Consider the following 19,921-nt stretch of genomic DNA (forward strand, 5'->3'; position numbering starts at 1 on the left):
TCCAGGGCGCTACTAACTTGAATAATTTCTTTTTGTTGGGTTGTGGCTGCACCATGCGGCCACCGTTGAGTGCAGCTAGGGCGCGCTGTTCACTTTCTTGATAACTCTGCAGCGAAATTTTCAAATAACGCTTTTGATAGACAAGCGCTTTGCGGTGCGATTCCAAGCGTAAATAGCGCCCTAATAGCTGATTGCAGCGGTCTTCCAGCTCTGACACATTAGCCGTGCCGCCGAGCTGCGACTCGAGATCTTCGCACTTTTTCTGCAATTGACGACGCTCCTCCACAAGAAATTGCACGGTTTCGGCCATTTGACGATTCTCTTGTGTATTCTCCGCTAGCAGCGCGTTTATTTCCTTCATTTTTTGCAAAAACTGTTGTGGCACAGAAGACTCAGCGGCACTCATATTTGCATTGGCAAGCGCTTCTGACAGTTTGGCTTCGCGCTGTGCCGCACGTTCGCCGTCGAATCGTAGCTGTGTAATGCACTTGAGTAAATTGTCGCGCTCCGCTTCGGTAGCTAACAGCAGTGACTTAACTTCCTGCATTTCACCAAGCAGTTGTGCGCTTTCTCTTTGCTGTCGGTCACGTCGTGTGCTACGTCGGGTTTCAGCCTCCTGCAGTGTTGCAAGTCTAGCCTCCAAACTCTCTATCTCCTGTGTTTGTATAGTTAGTCGTTCTTGCAAGTGCTCGCACTCTTGTTCAGCTAAATCTTTATCACGCCCCAATTTCTCCATTTCATGCTTTAATTTCTCACAATAATCCACGCGTTCCTCCAGCTCGTTTTCATAGCGCTGTCGCTCTCTTTCACTGGAACGTTGTGCATCGGCGCAACGTTCGCGTTCGCGCTCATTCTGTGCCGTCAGCAACTTGATTTCACTGCGAAGGCGCTCAGCCAACTCCGACTCGAAATCGTTACTTAGTGCGCGCGGCGATTTGCGCGGGGAATCGGATGGTGATTTCAGCAACAGTGAATTACGACGCGACTCTGCGCGATGAATGGCGGTCAACTGCGTTTGCACGCGCTCACAACGCTCGCGTTCAATATCCAGCAATTTATGCAGCTCATCCTCTTTCTCCAGCGCAGTCTCGAGTCGCTTGCGCATTGCCTCAATGATAAGCACATCTTGCTCTTGTATTTCCTGCGAGTGTTGCTTTTCAATAAGCAACTTCTGCCGTATATCTTCATTGTGTTCACGTTCCACGGCAATTTGAACCTTGAGCGCCTCCAATTGGTTTAACAGCTCGCGCTCGCCAGTGTAGTTTTCGTCGTCTGTGCCTTGTGCTTCAGTCTTATTAGGTTCTTGCGATGCCTTATCGCGACTTTTGCGGTCCAAGTTGTTTTCTTCTTCGCTCTCGATGGCTTGAAGTATATTCGAGTCTAGCTGCACAGAATAGTTCAGTTCCTTTTCCACTTGTTGTGCTATTTCATCGACTGAGTATTGTTTTGAACTGTTATCGCTGTTTGGTTGTTGCCGCAAACGTTCCACCTCCTCCTCCAGAGCAGAAATCTTTTGCTGCATCTCGATGGCAGTCTCATCAGCTTGCCCCAATTTATTAGTAAGCATCTGCAATCTCTGTTCCTTGGCTTTCAATTGTTCGTTTAGCTGCACGATGTCCACTTTGCGCATCTCCAACTCGAGCACAGTATTCCTGCACTGTTCGTGTGTTTCACTTACGGCTCGCAACTCTTTACGCAAGCTCTCGCGTTCATTCACTTCCTGTTCCGTCGCCTCCAGCATTTTCTCTTGTAATTCGGTAATTCGTTTTTGGAGGCTATGTTCATTCTCCTTGTAGTTAAGCAGCTCCTTTTCTCCTTTAGTCAATCGTTCTTGTTGTTCCTTATTCTCCTTGGTTAGACGTTCTTGAGAGCTAAGAAGCAAATCGATTTCGGCCGTCTTTTCAGCGATTTGCGTTTGAAGAATTACGCATTTTTGTGCTTCCTTTTTCAACTCGCTGATTTCCATTTGGTGTCGTTCCAATTCATGTTGCAGACCACCTAAACGCACTTGTGTGCCTACCAACTCTTCCTCAATGGATTGTATTTCTCGATCCTTTTCGCATATAGCTTTCTCTTTCTCCGTGGAAGCACTTGTCAGTTTCTCCTTTAAATATTGCACCTCTTGTTCCAGCTTCTCGTATATCTCTTTCTCCTCTGGTAGCCTTCTGTCCATAGCGGACATCTCTAAGCCCGGAGTCTTCAGTTTTGAATCCTCTGCCAATGCAGAGAAGTTAATTTGGCGTGGTACGATCGGTGGCGTAACCGTTGCCGCGGACTGGCACGTCATTGTTAGCACATTGGGATCTTGGAAGTAATGTGGATTATCGAAAGTATTCACAGGACGTAAAATGGCGAGTCCAGACAAATCCTCGCTGCGCTTATGCGTCAAGTTCGCCACAGCTTGCTTTGAAGTGTCCTAGAAGCAAATAAAATGTTTTTTTCATAAAATTTTTAGCTTCACAGGTTCTTACCATTGATTTGCGTCCGAAAGCACGATTACCATTGGCCAGCTGAACTGGAGTCGCCTCGTGTAACACAGCTGCACGGCGCATCACATCGGGCTCATCAAACTCGCTGATGGATACTATGTCACTCAGTGTGTGTGCACTCAACTTTGTGCTATTTTCATCTTTTCCAACAACGTTGTTCTTCCCAGCAACAACACCACCACCTAAACTGGAAGCCTGGCTCGAGTTGAGCTCCTGTATTTCCTTATTTTTCGATTCCAATTGTTCGCGCAGATGATCGATCTCTTCATTCTTATCAGCCAGCATTGTTTCCATTAAGTCGGGCAAAGCCAGCTTGTTTATCATCTCATTCTTGATTTTCTCCTTCAGCATTTGTATGGCGGAATTTTTAAGCTTCAATTCCGTCTCCAAACGTTCCACAACACTACGATCCGGTTGTTGTTCCACAGCCAACTCTGCTTCAAGCCGATCAATAGCAACCTTACTCTTTTCCAATTGCTGCTTCATTGTTGCTATTTGCTTGTCACGCACGGAGACGATTTCGCGCAAATTGTGTACCTCGGTTTGGAGGTCATGAATTCGTACATTAAAGTCGGTCGAACCTGCACGCTGTAGTTCCATTGCTCGTTTTCGTTGCTCTTCCAGGCGCGATTGCAATGTGGAGATGCGTTGATTTTGCTCAGACATGCGATCTTGTAGGGCTTCCCGATCATGCTGGAGTTCCTAAATAAAAGCGGCAACAGAAAGAGAAAATGTTTTATACTATGTTATGTTATGGGATATGTTTTGTTATATTTTGTTAACTTATGTCATATATATACTGAACCGGTTGAACCAGTTAATATATGTGTGGTAGAAAAATACAAGACTAAAGTTTCCTTTATTTAATAATAATAGCAGTATTTGACAAAGAGTAAAAATGTTATTGCAACTGGTAATCACTTTACACAGTTCATTGCCTGCTGATGTGCTGAGTGCCTGAAATCCACTTTAGAACAAATAATAGTACAATGTCGTTTCATTGCAAGCATTTACATTTGCATCTTAATTGATTCAATGCACAAAGGCGCAGAAAATTAATACACTAAGTTGACAGGATTGAGTGGTTAATGGAAGATTTTTAAATAACTGCATATCGTCATCATAATATACAAGTTCAATAAACAACACTTGTAGCGGCGCATTTGCGTATTTAGAACTGAGACAGTGGAAAATTAGAAAATAATTAAAATTTTAAATATGAACAGGAATATTTGTTGTTGACCGACCTTAAAAACATTGTTTCTATCATACTACCTTCTCAGCTACTTGAATGAGAATCTTTTGAACTACAGTACTTGTAAACAATATGTTTTAGGATTGAGCATATAAAGAGAATAATACCATTAAAATATAAAACACAGATATGGAATATCAAAAAGAAAAACATTGAGATAATAATACTGGAAAGGGGTTTTAATCACGTGTTGGCGAAGACCTTTAAACATAATGTAACAAATGGTGACAATTCGGAATGTAGAGCTGAGGAAGCAATAATAACATTTAACAATCCGTTGAATTAGAACCAATGGAAAGGGCAAACTCGGATCAGTCCTCCTGTATTTGAGCTGGCATAGACAGGTGAGCAAATATTCAACCGAAGATTATTATGTTGCAGTCCGGGTATATTTGGATATTTGTAAATTTATACTTTCATTTTCATTAACAACAATTTCGGTTGCCTTTAAATGTGTGCATTAAATTGCGTCGCAATAATTGTATCCTGAAAATTGAAAATTGATTTCGTCAACAGCTCCATTTTTCGCCAACTATCCCGATTATTGAGCCAGTTATGATCCAAATAATATCTTATATGTCCGGGAAGATACTGATAATTAACTAATTGAGTACAGATGTTTTCTTCTGTTTTCAATATCTAGCAATTTTTCGGAAAATGTTTCTGCTGATGGTGCATTTTGTATTGTACGTGCATGCTTATGGCCAATCGAAGCTCTTCAACACTTCGTCATAAGAATTATAGCTACAAACATACATTTATCCCATCGGCGAAAGTAGAGCGAGAAATGACCAGCAAGGCACAACCGAATACCATATAAATATATATATTTTGTTGAATAATGAACACATGCCTATGTTTAGAAATATATATTTTTTACTTATGCTGAACACAATAGTTTTATTCACCTAACGGTTGTTTGTATCACTTTAAACTAATAGAGATAGATAAACTACACGTGATCCTTTTCAAAAAAAAGTTAGGACGAGTTTGGAGATGGGCGTAATGGGACCACTGCTACGCTCACAAAACGACATTAATCAAAATCATACAAGTATAAGGATTTTATTAAAAACTACTAAAAGTGCGATAAATAAATGAGTCAGAGATATTAAATTTTACATCCAGGATGCCACAAGAGAGCTTTATAGGACCAGGTGTCAAAATTGGACGATGGGCGTAGACCGCTCACATTTAGGTGAAATAACATATCTCCGGACCTACTGGGCAATTTCAACCAAATTTGATATAACGGGTTATTTTGACAATCCCATATTGCAGTGCGAAATCGAACTGCAACCACGCATACTTCCCATATAACACAGCTTTAAATTCCATCTGCTTCTTTCACTTCCAGTATGCAAATCAAACACCAATAAATGTATCGTGATAACACGTTGCACGAATAGTGCCTTTAAGTTATACCCTTTCAGGTGTAAAAACTGTCAAAATCGGACCATAAATATTCAAGCCCCCAGATATGCTGACCCCAGATCCTATGGCTGACTGTTTAATCGAAAATATCGGTCAATGTGTGAGATATATATGGATTGTCTGTATATCGAAAATGGGTTGAATTCCAGTACTTAACATAAATATTTACGAACTTCCGGTTAACTTTATACGGAGTCTATCGATCAATATGTAAGAAATGTTAATAAAATTAAAAAGAATATTTTTCTAATTACTAAAATTACTCTCCCTTGTTTAAAATAAAGTTTTGTCAACACCTGAAGGGTTTCCCTGGCTTTAATGCTTGCAAGTTGAAAGAATATGAAATGTTCGGTTAGCCCCGAACTTAGCTCTTCCTTACCTGCATACACTATATATAGATAACAATAGCTAATTTAAAATTTCAAGGCGTTTTTAGAGGTTAAGTCAAAATAGTTTGATTACAGACTTTTTTTGTGTACTCGTTTATGTGTTTAATATAAACATACAGAGGAACATTTAATGATATTATATGTAATAATTGGGTGGCTTTTTAAGTCACTTTTAAAGTGTTTTTGAACTTATGTGTGTAGTGGATGCGGTTATAATCGGACTTTGGTTTATAAAGAATTAAGTATTACAAATATTGAAAAATGCTGTATAATTTGCAAATATGTATTTCTAACATTTTTTTATTGTTACATCCAAAAAATTATGTATGTGTACAGAAGTAGATATTATTTACACGGGATGCTGGTTTAAACAATGTTTTAAGTGTAAAAGTACTGGATACAAAAAACAATGTTTCAAGGAAGTGGCACATCGCCAAATGTACAAGTACACATAAAGCATGAAGCCATTGTTGACACATCACATGCATAGCTCATAATGAAACCAAGCACGGTGCCAGAACGTTGATTTAGGTCGTTGAGGCCATTAAAGAGATGCGGTGGCTGAGTGTAGGTGTGTGTGTGCTGTGACAATAACTGAACACTAAGTGGGCTTTTACACACAGACTCTTTTGTAACCCAAACCGGTTTATTGTGGACGAGGGGACGACTAGGAAAGACGAAGGGACCGTGCCACTCGTGTTCGGGTGGCACGCTTTGTGTTCCTGTTCGAAACAGCTCGCTGCTACCCTTTTCAGCATTCCTTTTCACTTTCAAATTCTTTGAACGGTTGCAAGAGCGCTCGGTTTCAAATGAATTCGTTCACAAATTTGAATTCTGTTATCTATTTTTTGTATGTAATATGCAAATATGTATGCATAGAATAATAGAAAAATTTTGAAAAATTGTAAATAAGGAGAAAATTAAGATATAGATTATGGAGTAAAGAAATTATGAATTTTTAATACTTAAAGATTAGGAAATTCCTGTTATAAATTTGGCCTTGAAAATATTAGTAGCGGATATTCAATACATTGTGGTGGATTAGGGAATTTCCGTCTTAAGTATTTCTTTGAAACTATTAAGCGGGTAGGTATTATGCATATTGTTCTACCACATGATTGCAAGCAAAATGTGAGACCATCATCCCAACATACAAATGAAATATGCAGCACGCTCTAAGTGTTGCGCAGTCGAACCGCACAAATATTTTCGAAGATTTTATGAAAAGGAATGACAGAAAAACTCGATTTAAGTTGCTGGACTCTTTTTGCTCGTGTGAATGCACAGAGCGACACCAAAAGAGAATTTGCCGAAAACGAGGGTCAAAAGAGTCTGTGTGTAAAAGCCCACTAATTATGTGCTTGCCTATGTACTTGTACATACAACGTAGCAATATTCGTATATCAATTTATCCAAGTGATGCCCCAGCAGTGCAAGCACATGAATCTGCACTCTGCACCAATATATGCACATATGTATGTACATGTGTATAACGGTAATTTTGTATGTAAGTGCCTATGTATAAACATTCGAATGGCTACGTGTGAATTGGGGTGGATGCGCCAAGATATTGGAAACAATCTCAATTGGGATTAAGAGAATAACCGCAATAACAAATTGATCAACATACATGACCTGCAATCATTCAATTTACATGTAATGCCACAAATCTGTTGATGAAATTGAAAATTACCAAGCTATAGGGAACAAACAATGCTAGCATTAAGCATAGGTACCAAGCGCTTTGGTTCCTTGGCTTTTATGATACAGTGATAAGTGATGTCAAGCAAATGACAAATGAAATGCAGAAGAAAGACTCGCACCAAATGCACGCGGTAACAATAAATCAGCAACCGCAGAAAATGAATTGAACGCGCAGAGAATGTAAACAAGCAGTCAACCCTTTGCACCGTGTCTGACGTTTACCGCACGTCTAGTCAGAAGCCCACTTCCTTCTTCTGCGTGGTTGCATCACATGGCTGGAAATGCGAGTTACAAACGTAAACAAAAGTATTAGAGGCTGACCTTATTTTCTCACTACCTACACCAAGAAGAAGGCATATGTTGCATCTAATTGCTGTAATTGACAGCAGTTCACTGAACTTTTTGTTGTTAATTTTAAACAAATCTTCAGCATGCCCTCGGAACCGAAGACCACGCAGTAGAAATGTTTCTGAAGTGTCTCATTTTCGAAAGGTATATTTGAAAATATGGGATGTTTTTGTACTATTTTTAGTTATCTTATAATTTTTAAGACTTTGGTAAAAAATTTTATTATACTCTAGCAACCTGTTGCTACAGAATATAATAGTTTTGTTCACCTAACGGTTGTTTGTATCACCTAAAACTAATCGAGTTAGGTATAGGGTTATATATATATAATATAAATGATCAGGATGAAGAGACGAGTTGAAATCCGGGTGACTATCTGTCCGTCCGTTCGTCCGTCCGTCCAATCCGTCTATGCAAGCTGTAACTTTAGTAAAAATTGAGATATCTTTATGAAACTTGGTACACATGTTTCGTGGTACCGTAAGACGGTTGGTATTGCAGATGGGCGTAATCGGACCATTGATCGAATGATAATCAAAAAGAAAAAAATTGTCATAACTGAGCTCCACAATTAGATAAAAGACTGTTATATGGTATACAGGATCAAATTAGGAAGAGGCATCTGCAGTTAAAATTATTTTTTAAAGTGGACGTGGTCCCGCCCCTAATAGGTTTAATGTGCATATCTCCTAAACCACTAAAGCTATAATAACAAAATTCACTGAGAGCAAATGTTTTTAGTACCCTTTATCGACAGTGTAAAAATGGGTAAAATCGGGTGACAACCCCGCCCACTCCCATATTATTAAAAACTACTGAAAGCGCGATAAATCAAGCACCAAACACGTCTGAGTCACTAAATTTTTTCTCTGGGATGGTATGAGATGACTTTATAGGAACCGTCTTAAAAATTAGACAGTGGGCGTGGCACCGCCCACTTTTTGGTGAAACCCCATATCTTTAGATATGCTTAGCCGATTTCAACCAAAGTCGGCAGATAACATTCTTCTCATATTTCTATGTTATAGTGTGAAAATGGGCGAAATCGGATTACAACCACGCCTATTTCCCATATAACACCAACACTTTATTTATTTTCTCTTATTATTAATTTTTATACCATTAATTTTTAAACTTGCACTCAAATATAGATAAATAAATGTATGGAGTTATAAGTACCTTAAATTTAATGTAAACAATATTATGCTGTCTGCTTCGTTTTGCTTCAGACAATTGATTTTACAGATAAATTCGATGCATGCTTTTATTTCAGTTCATTCACTTCGCAGAAGCAGATGCAAAATATTGGGCAACTCTCATAACTTTACGCTTTTTGAAGCAATTGTCGCATTATTTTTAGAGAAAAGCGGGAAGAGCAAACCGTTCACTCTGACATACTCTTTGCTTTCTTCGATTCGTTGTTAAACTATGAATTGTCAAGCAAAGCGAGCAAAGTTGTATGTGAATCAGCCATTATACAGTGAGTTTCATTCATCGGTTCTTGCAAGACCACAAGAAATAAATTAATATAATGACTTCAAGCAAGCCTGAAAATGCTCTCTTCAAAACTCGTTTTTGGCTTGTATATTATATATAATATTATCCACATCTATTTTTCAAAAAAAAAAAAAGATCCGCCCTTTTTTTTAATCATAAATTTTGTAAGTGGGTCTTTTGAGGGAATAGTATTTTCTATTTTGGGACTAAATCTAAGAGTCTACTATCTCATAAATGCATCTTTCACACACATATACACTTTGCTTGATATAAGTAGATTTTATGTATTTGCTCCGCTTTTCTAAAATTAAATTTCGAATAACACGGAAATGCGTCGCACAAATTTTTGCAAAAATGGAAAAAAATAAATAAATAAGTGTTTTATTTATACATATCAATTTCGAATATTTTGTTTAAAAAATATATAAGAAGTCAATGTTTTAATAATTTAGAAAAGTTTTGAAACGTGTTACATAGTGTTTTTCGATAGTAGTATTTAAATGCGTTAAACAAAACCAAATATATAAAATATCCAAAAAAATTTACTTTTTACTATAATAAAAAAAAATTAAGAGTAAAAAGTGCAGAATGAATGATCAAAAATTGTATGAAATCGACTTCGAAGCAAAACAGACAGAAAGTTCCAAATATTAATGCATTTAAAGAAATAGGTATGTATGTATGCAAACATATTGTAAGTAAGTATTGAGTTTTAGTTTTTATTTTTATTGTTTTTTTGTTGTTTAGCTACCTTACCTTCATCGGACTCAATTTGAAGGCAACGACGCCTTTTGTATGCTTATTGAACATAGCTCGCCAGTTTATTAGTTCTTATCAAACCGGTGTGTTAGATTTTAAAAATTCATTTTATAGCGCGCGAATATTAATTGATGAAAAAATAACAAAAATGATTGCCGCACAATTTTTCGCGAACTACACAAAGAATATTTGTGTTTCAATGACAATTTCCAAGGCACATCAAGAAATTTGTGCAAAACAGAAGCCTATTCAGCATCACAAAAGCACGCAAACTAAATTGTTCGCCGACACTAATGGTTCATACCGCTGCATACACCCCAAAAGAGAACGCACTTATGTACCCTCCTACAAGTTCGAAGCAAGTCTGCTCAGCGCTGCCGAAATAATGGAAATACAGACCACTGAGATCGCAGCTTAAGCAATTGAGAGAATAAACACCACTAGCGCTCTTCACAAAAGCGCAGAAATAAACATATTGTTGTTTTCACTTTTGTTCAGTGAAATAAAATGCTTTCCGCAGCGTCGACACACACATATGCAAATCCCAATGTAAACATAACAAAACCGCAGCGGACGTTTTAAATTACAATCGAAACGATTTTCAGCGTTAAACGAGCTTTCCCCACTCCAAAATTGGTATATGAATGTTCCGTTACTCACCACACAGGCATCACGCATCTGCGTCACTTGCATTTCCAGATCACGTATACGTTTGATGGCCGCCTCTTCGACACGCGTGTGTTTAGCAACTTTGTCGGCAATGCGTTGAACTCCCTCCATGGTAAGCGAATGCTGTCGTGGCGACGGATGCAATGGAGAACCTGGAGTTTGCGTTATTGTTACTGGATTGTGTGCACCACCTGTTAATGGCGCTGAGTTGGCCGGACCTGCGCCACTCACAGACACATCCTCGGTGGCACTATTTGTATTTGAAGAAATTGAATTATGCACAGATTCGAGCGTTTTCGTTTTCTGGTCGAGAGTATTCTCAATGTCGCGGAGCTGCAATGGTACCAATTTTAATTACTTATTAATGAAATGATGAGACAATGCAAGTTGAATTAAATTAAAAATAAATCAAATGAAAATAAAATTGAATGATTCAAACAAAAATTTATTAAATTAAAAACATTGTTCAATTTGGTAGAGATTTCAATAAAATGTTCCCTGTTTTATACCCTGAAAAGGGGTAAGTTTGCCACAAAGTTTGTCCGTCTGTCTAGTCCCTCACGAACTAGTTTCTCAGGTTTTAAGGTAATATTCTGAAATGTTGCACCTGTCCTTTTCAACTAAGAAACTACTGGTTTGTCCGAACCGATATCGGACCACTATGACATATAGCTGCCATACAAACTGAACGATTGGAATCAAGTATTTACTTGTATAGAAAACTCTTTTATTTGACGAGGTATCTTCACTAAATTTGGCAGGGATTATTGTCTAATGCAACAATGTAATATCCGAAGAGCTTGTATAGATCGGATGACTATAGCATATAGCTGCCATACAAATTGAACAATCGGAATCAAGTTCTTGTAAGCTTTTGTTTTTTGTTTGGGATTTTGAAAGGATGACTCCGCAGATTGGCCTTGTAGCAGCCATTTTTTATTAAAATGTCAATATAAAATTTTTTTATACTTTTTTGAAAAATAGTTTAAGTTTTATAATGGATAAACAAAATTTAAAATTACAAATAAATATATAATAAATAAGTATATACTTGTATAAATTACAAATTTACCTGATCCACAACTTGATCCAACACCATGCTTTGCTCTGCTGACGGACGCATGTTTTGCATTTTCTCTTCCAAAAAACGTATACGCTCCTGGTAGCCCGCACCAATTTCCACTTTTAAACTCTGGACCTCATGCTGAAGTGTTTCGTTTGAACGCGTTTGGGTGTTTATGTAATCCTCCAGTTGCTAGAATTGCCCACAAAAGTTGTAAAATTGATAAAGAAAAAAGTTTTTAAAGAGCATTTTAAAACCGTGTGGTGTTATTTAAATATATAAAAGTGAATTGTGAAGTTATCCCACTGCCTCACCTTGTTCTTTTCACTCAAGACATGCTCATTGAGCGCTTTGGTCTCCACTTGGGTTTCCAATTCGGTGATAATTTCACGCAAAACGAAGATTTTATCAATGGAAGCTTTCAATTCAACTTCAAATTTGTCACGTTTCGCATTAGACTCGTTGAGTCTTTGTGTGAGTTCCCGAATTTGAGTCTCCAATTGCTCTGCCTGTGTTATAAAAAGTATAAAAGATGTATTAAAAAGTAAAAATTTAGTTTCTTGAACAATAATAGACAATTTAAGTATTCCATCAAACCGAACTTAATAAATTAATAAAAAATAGTTTCACAGTTTTAAGAAAAAATCACCCAAGAATTTGGAAGTGTAAAATATTTTTAATAATACATTTGTATAAATTTAAAATTAGAAAAAGATCCACAATGAAAGGTCAGTGCTAATTTACAAAAACGCTATCTTTTGTATATAACAATTGCCAAAGAGCTTCTAAGCTCTTCCAAAGGGATCTAAAATTTATAGCGGCTGTTAGTTAATTTTGTAAGTGATGAAAGTGATGAAATATTCTATTTTCTACTCAAGTAAATATATACACATGTATATTTAAATATTTTTTCGCGCCACAAGTGTTTACAACAATACATGTGCAATTATACTTATACTTATAATATATATACATATATGTTGCCCTTGGACTGTCGCGTCGTAGTGCGGAAAGTTATCTAACTTTCCTTTTTTTCAAAAGCCGCCACACGACTACAGTATCCGTCAGAGGCAGGGTACCATAAAATACAATTAGGTGTTAGATGTTTACATTCGTACTGTATATAGCATAGAGGTAAAATGTAAATAAAACACTCTTTTGATATAAGTATGTAATTCCAATTTTTTGCTAATTGGCTGAAGTATATTTTTTATTTACATAAAAAAACATAATATTTCTATACTTTTATAAACTGAATATGTATTAAAATTGTTTGTAATGTTGTTGAAATTTCGCATAAAATTTCGTAATCGTTAACAGATTTATAGACATTTCTGTATAATTTAGTTAGAGCCAAATTGCAAAATTTGTTAGCATTAAAAGTGTGTTTCATTAATATACGGATTATATAAGTCCCTTCTCTGTTCGCTATAACAAAAACTTTATACGTCAGCGCGTACCTAAAGTTATTGAGATAAATTCAATTCATGAGAGCTTGTCAATTACTCATTACAGTGGCGTCATATTTTGATATTCTACCTCCGCTTTATTATCCAAAAAAGGACAGATTTATCCATTTCTTTGTTCAATTCAACAACAAAGTTATCGTGTTGAATTGAAGCAAGAGAGTATGCGAATACCACATTAAAGTGATATAACTTCTATCTTTAATGCTGCCAAGTTTTGTTTTGCATATTTTAGCTCACTTTTACTATTGTGATTGGTTCAAATGCCAAATAAAAATACAAATTTCTTTTGTTTCTTGTATTTTTAAAACTTAAGACCTAAAATCAATTAAAATAATTTATAGAAAACCAAAGGTTTACAGCAACGTTTTTTAACGCGAACAAAATCATTTCTTCACTAAGAAACAATCATAACACTATTGTGCATGCATCAGAAGACATGTTAGCGCAGAGTTGCACCAAAAGTGCTGACCATTTGTTTGAGAATCTAGTATAGTTTGATTGGCTGGAGAGTAACGCTTAGCGAATCGAAGACAGCTAATATGAATTATGCCAGTAGTTTGATCCATTAGCCGCTTCCCAAATTTTGGTGAATTGATGACAGTCACTAACAGTAAACTGTATTTTTTCTGCTATCGAAATAAATACCATTCACCAACACCCAACTACCATACACTGATCTGATTCGTCTTGATAAAACCTAATAGTTCTTTAATACATAATAATAGTAATTTAATTTATAGATAATATTTAACATTTTCTTGGTTAGAAAAAACATGCAAGCTTTATTTTATTATTGAAATCAACTTGTTTATAAACATATTAAGCAAAATAATAATTGGTTAGTAAAACAAGTAATGGTTAGAAAATACTAAAAAAAAAATTATGTTAAACAATTTGTTATTTCGAATTATGGTAGTCTGTAAAATTAATTGCATTATTCTTAACATTTCTGTTCAGAAAATAAATTCATAATCCCATTCATAGTACTAGAAATAGAAAATCAAAATCAATTGTTAGCTTAAATTTCAAAAAAGTGTGAGAAAATGAAATGAGAATATTTAAAACACACTTCCTTGCACAAAACTAATACACAACAACTTAAAATACAGAATTGCATCAACACCAGCAACATAGAGAGATTGCAATGAACAAATGAAGCAAACACCAAATCAATAAATCCAATGAAAATAACGTCAGACAGTAGAATGTGTGCATGTGCCACTCACCTCCTTGGACGCATTTTCAAAAACATTACGCTCCTTTTCTTTATCGCGTAGCTGCGCCTTTAGATTCTCAATTTCGCGTTGAAACTCATCGCGTTCTTGTTCCCTCTCGGCAGCCTGGTCTTCGAGGAAATGACGAGTTGCTTTCAGTTGTTTATCCGCCGCGTCAATCTGCATAGTTTCCATTGTGTTGCCAAACAATTATTTTAATTATTTATTATAAGACAAATTTCTCTTATTATATTAAACTAAAATAAGTTCTTATATATTTAATAAAAAGTAATTCGGATGTATTGTACAATTATTTTTTCTAATAAATTGTGAAAGAATTATTAACCCATAGGCCTAATTATGAAAATTCGGTATAATTATAATGTAATTTGCTTGTATTACATCTGAAATATATACTTACATACATCTCATATATTCGACTCCATCATTTCCATAGGTCATATTTACATTTCACAATTTCTAAAAAGCTACTTCACCCACCTGTGACTGCAGATCGTCGCGATCCTTCTTTCCGCATTCCATCACCTTTTCGCCTTCGCGGCAAAAGTCTTCGATCATTTGCAGCAACACAACGGTGGCATCGTTGTTGGGTTGTTGTTGCATAGGCGATGAGAGTATGTTGCGCGCCTTCTCCTGCAATTGTGTGAAACTGGTCGATGAACGGTCTGAACCGACGGCACGTGGCGGGCTCCTCAGCGACCCATGCCCATAGCCCTCTGCATAATCGGTGTTGTTAAGCGAGTTTAGTTGTGACAATTGATCACGTAACGCCTGCAGTTCCTGTCCCAGTTCTGCATTCCGTTGGATTGTGTGCTCCAACTCTTCCTGCAGCTTGACACGGTCGGTCTCCGATTTGACTAGACGATTTTTCAATTCGTGTACTTGAAAATTCAGCTCCGATGCATTGCCGCCAGGCGTAGAGAAGAGCTCATCATTATTATTAATATAGTGTTCGGTGCGTAGTCGATTCAAATCGGGCGGCAGCGAATTGAGCAATTGTCCTTGCTGATGTTTTATGTGCTCCTTATAGGTTGGCAAGTTTTGCTCATTAAACGATGAAGTGCGCATAAAACGACGTATCTGTTGGCCAATGGATGGAGATTTTTCACCATCACTATCGCCTTCGCAGCAACTATCAATTTTCTCCAGACCACTTGATAAGCTAGATAGGCGTCGCCTTTGGCGCTTGCTTAGTTCTTCAGAAATATGCAGCAAATACAGTGCTTCGGTGTTTAACCGTTCCAAGCATTCACGCAAATCAAAATCTTCATCTCCGCTTTTGTTGCTAACGAATTCCACGAGACTAGGATCTTCCACCAAATCCAATAAATTGTGTACGTCTAGTATGCAACGGGACTGCTTGTTAGAAGAAAGTGATGCATTCAAGAATGAAATATTCATATCCACCTCTGGCGTTTGCTCGTCTAAGGTGCGATTATGTGCGCCCATTAGGCGCTGTACCTCTTGCAAGAGAGTGCTATTTATGTCTTCCTCGCAATTTACGACGCATTTGGCGAGTTCAGCTAGGACACTGCGGAAAGTTTTGCACAGCTCTCGCAAATTGTCACGATCACTAATTATCTGTTCAAGGTTGCGAGCTGAATCGAACGTAGAATTTCGTTTATTCTTACGATTCAGCTGCTTTTCATATTCCATTTTTAGGCGTGACATCTGTGAAATTGCAAAAATATATATTTTAAGTTTAACATATTCTGTGAAACTAGGAAAAAAGTGAAAGTTAAGTAAATTCAATAGTTCTACTCTAATTGGTGCTGCCACCAGTTCAAATTTTCACGGTTATCTAATTGAAAGAATATAACCTGCTATAAGAATATAATTCGAAGTTTTATTTTTGTCATGGAAACGGAGTGCCCTCTTTTGTGTTACTAACTTGGTAGGCCAGTGGGACACAAAACTTGAAATTATGAAGATATACTTCTCAACATATGTTCCGGGGTAATCTTACCAGGTTCTAACGGTGGGTTAAAGAGCATTAAGGATGTTGTCGACTAAAATTCCTATAACGCAAAACCTTATACTCCAGAATTAGCAAGTAGTTGATCGACCAAGTGCACAAGATCATAGCACTATTTTAAATAAATACCAGGCAGGTTGAAAATTTGTTATAGTTTTTATGAGGGGACGCCACTAGAAATATACACATGTTTTGTAAATAGACCTAACCTTCAAAAAACATGTGCTTAAATTTCACAGCTGTTGCACAATTGGAAAGTGATATATAACATTTGACCAAGTTTTGGTATTTTGAAAATCTATAAAAAGGAATTTTATGTGTTATTATGTAATGAAACACTATTTGTGATTACAAAAATCCGTGGGATTGAAAAAAGGAGAAGCAGCAATTCGTAAGTAATTTGCTTAATTCCAAAAACTTAAAAAATCTACCAAATTATCATTTATATTCTTAAAATGAAGTTGACTGGGATAGGAGGTACTCCAAAGATATCAAACCAATGCGTTGGATACATCGACCATGAATGGTTTATATTAAGTCAACACCCAGAAGGAAACGTCGGAGACCCTATAAAATATATACATAAATAAGAGTATTATTATAGCTTAGGTACAACCGAACTTAACATTTTTTGTTATGCGGATATCTATTTTTAAATATAAATACAAACAAAGACGTAATAAACTAAAATATTTATATACACATTATACATAAATACCCGCATATTAAAAACGCTTACCTCCTCTTCATGTTTAATTTGCAGTTGTGCGATTTTTAATTGACTCTTAGCTGTGAATTTTTCACGCAATAAAATCAGTTCCGGCGGCCAATGCTGATCGTCCGTTGTTGTTTCCGACAATAAAGTCTGCAAGAAAAACACAAAATTTTAAAATAATATTTTTAAATGCATTTAATGCATAATTATAAAGAGTAATTGTATGGCAATAGACAAGTAATGGAATGCTTTTGAGGAATATTTTGCGGATCGTTCACATAAAGGAGTAAACTCGAAGAAAAGATAAACACTGATTGAAATTCAACCCTTTGAGTACCGGAGGCTGATATATCGGCTTTTGTTGCACTGGCGAGAAGTGGCAGAGCCGATATATCGGCTCGCGCCTTGTAGCGGTTTACTACTCGCATTGCCGGAGAACTCTATCTCAAAATAAATTTGTAATGCGTTATAAATGATCTAATTTCATTATAAGATAATTTTAAAAAAATTATTTTTTGATTGAACTCGATCTTGACGACGTTTTTCCTATCGCTTGGAGGTACCGAAATCTAACATAAACACCGTACCTTCAAGTTATGTTTTGTTTTTGTTATGTAACATTGTTTATCTTGTTACACAATATATATTGAATATAGAAAGTATATACTTTATAATAATTGACCCATATACAATTATGAAGAAAAGATGACTGTTTGTATGTGCAAATACGTTTTTTACAAGGTATCTCAAATTCATTTCATTTACAAACGTTTATACCTTTGTTTTTTATATAATTTTCAAATGAATTCGAAAAAAAATTCATGTAAATATTGTTTCTCGTTTCGTTTTTACAAGCATTTTCCGAACCCTTGTAAAACTGTGAAATTCGGCCGGTTTTTTATCGCATATGCATTTTTATTTCGCCCGGCACTAAAAGGGTTAAAGCACTTTCAATAAAGAAATATTTTTGAAGCTTTATGAACCATGATCTCTAACAGGAGAAAACTTCAACTGCCAACATAAAGCTATACATAAATAAATATAATTATAAATATCTCAACATGTGCCACATATCATACATGTGGCACACTGTTTACATTGTAAGTAAAACGAATTGATGACCTCGGCGCACATAAAAAATTAAAAAAAAAAATAATTTTCGTTCCCTAATGCTTTCATTCATCAAAAGTGGCGGCGGGGTTCAATAGTGAATTGTGGTTTGTACAGGGTGCCGCACGAATCGTGTTACAAAAACAAACCGTAATAACTGTTTTTCTGTGTAAGTAATCCACTTACTTTTTTATATTTGGCAGGTTATTGTTTAATTTTTTTTAAAAATAATGCTTGGAATACCGAAAAGAAAGCGGTGTCCTGCTTTGCAGTCCGTCATTTCCGTCCAAAGGAAATTCAGACGGAATTTTGACTCCCCCGAGTAGATGGACGATTATGAGGTTGGTAAACATGTTTGCCGAATCTGGAAGTATCGAAAGAAGACCGCACCATCGAGATCCGTATATTCGTATTTAAGAAACAATCGCGTTGCATCGTCAATTCAGGCAAATCAAAGAGTTTCGAATCGCAACTTATCGATACAACTTGGAGTTAGCAGACGGTCATTACAACGGATAATTCATGATGACTTAAACCTGCTTCCGTACAAAGTTCAAATAACAAGCCCTCTAGATTTACCCATTCACTTGGAGTTTTGCCAAAAAATGATTGGAATAGCCAAGGAAGACAATAACTTGATACATTGCCTGTTTATGTCTTATAAGGCCCATTTTGATCTAAACGGAAACGTGAACAGGCCAAATTGCCGTATATGGAGTGAATCAAATCCAGAAATAATCCACGAGGGTAACTGTCAATGGGCAACGTTATTTAAAGATATTAAATGAGACTTTTTACCCAGAACTGCGCCGAAGACGTATTCCTTTCAATAGCAATTGGTTCCAGCAAGATGGAGCAACTGCATACATAGCCAGACTGGAAATTTTAAAACAAATTAATATCAAGGAACTCCACTTTCCGCTGGCTCGCATGGTCACCTGACCTGACTGCATCAGACTTTTTTTATGAGGTTATATGAAGCTAGTGGTGTACAAAACTTCAACCCTTTAGCCCGAAATGAATAATTTTCTAATTAGGTGTCGCATATGAATGGCTGAGCATGGAGGTCATTTACGGTACATAGTTTTTTAAAATAAATAATTATACAATCAAACAAAAAAAAACGTAATGCCTTGATTAAAAAAATTTTACGGTTTGTTGAAGCACGATTCGTACGCCACCCTGTATGTAGGACAATGAAAGTTACACTTTTACTCAGCATTTGTGCCTGTGTGAGAACGCTTGTATTTCGTATTTAGGGTGCCGAAAATTTCCCTTCGGAAATTGTTCCAGTTCCCCTTTCATGTTATAGTTTTACCAAAAGTTCGCTTAGTTAGAGCTGGCATACAGACAGATGGAATGGTACACTGTTTACATGCGTTTTAATGCAAAGTTTACATGGAACATTTCAATTTTAACGAGTATCAGGGGAGTAAACATTACTTCTAACAAAATACACTGCATTGAAATTTGATAAAAATAAAAAAAACTTCAAATATGAGCCATAAAGCATAGGAAATAGTCAAAGACTGACTGCCCTCGAGTAACCTAGGAGCTTTGGCGAGAACAGTTTGAATTATCTTGGTAAGGCCTTGTAAGGAAACTTCTTTAACTGAGATTTTCTAGTTTTATGTAAATAGCTCAGTACTTCCTGGTATGTGTCCGATTTGCTACTCTCTAACGCATAGAGAAGCAAATACAGTTTTTTTTTTAATCATACTATCCATTGTTTCGCGAACCTAAGGCATCTGTTAAAATGAATATGGTATGTAATTTCTAGGGAAATAAAAATGTATATATAAAAAATTTG

The 19,921-nt window shown here is 36.4% G+C and overlaps 1 protein-coding gene across 9 annotated transcripts in view; it reads right to left on the reverse strand.

Moving 5' to 3' along the window:
• The window catches only part of Plp (Pericentrin-like protein), an 86,028-nt gene that overhangs the window by 2,564 nt on the left and 63,543 nt on the right, over positions 1 to 19,921 (reverse strand). For 6 of the 9 annotated variants that reach the window (XM_036370842.2, XM_036370844.2, XM_036370845.2 and 3 more), the window contains 8 exons: positions 17,026 to 17,151; positions 14,792 to 15,982; positions 14,303 to 14,470; positions 11,922 to 12,116; positions 11,617 to 11,799; positions 10,536 to 10,877; positions 2,472 to 3,191; positions 18 to 2,416 (listed from right to left, as the gene is read on the reverse strand). In XM_036370842.2, the coding sequence (XP_036226735.2) occupies positions 18 to 2,416; positions 2,472 to 3,191; positions 10,536 to 10,877; positions 11,617 to 11,799; positions 11,922 to 12,116; positions 14,303 to 14,470; positions 14,792 to 15,982; positions 17,026 to 17,151 (5,324 nt within the window). Of the gene's footprint in view, positions 1 to 17; positions 2,417 to 2,471; positions 3,192 to 9,872; positions 10,153 to 10,535; positions 10,878 to 11,616; positions 11,800 to 11,921; positions 12,117 to 14,302; positions 14,471 to 14,791; positions 15,983 to 17,025; positions 17,152 to 19,921 lie in introns of those variants that run through there. The other 3 variants (XM_036370843.2, XM_070111769.1, XM_014238013.3) reach the window with 3 other exon arrangements.

Source organism: Bactrocera oleae, chromosome 6 (assembly GCF_042242935.1).
Source record: "Bactrocera oleae isolate idBacOlea1 chromosome 6, idBacOlea1, whole genome shotgun sequence".
NCBI classification, from domain to species: domain Eukaryota; kingdom Metazoa; phylum Arthropoda; class Insecta; order Diptera; family Tephritidae; genus Bactrocera; species Bactrocera oleae.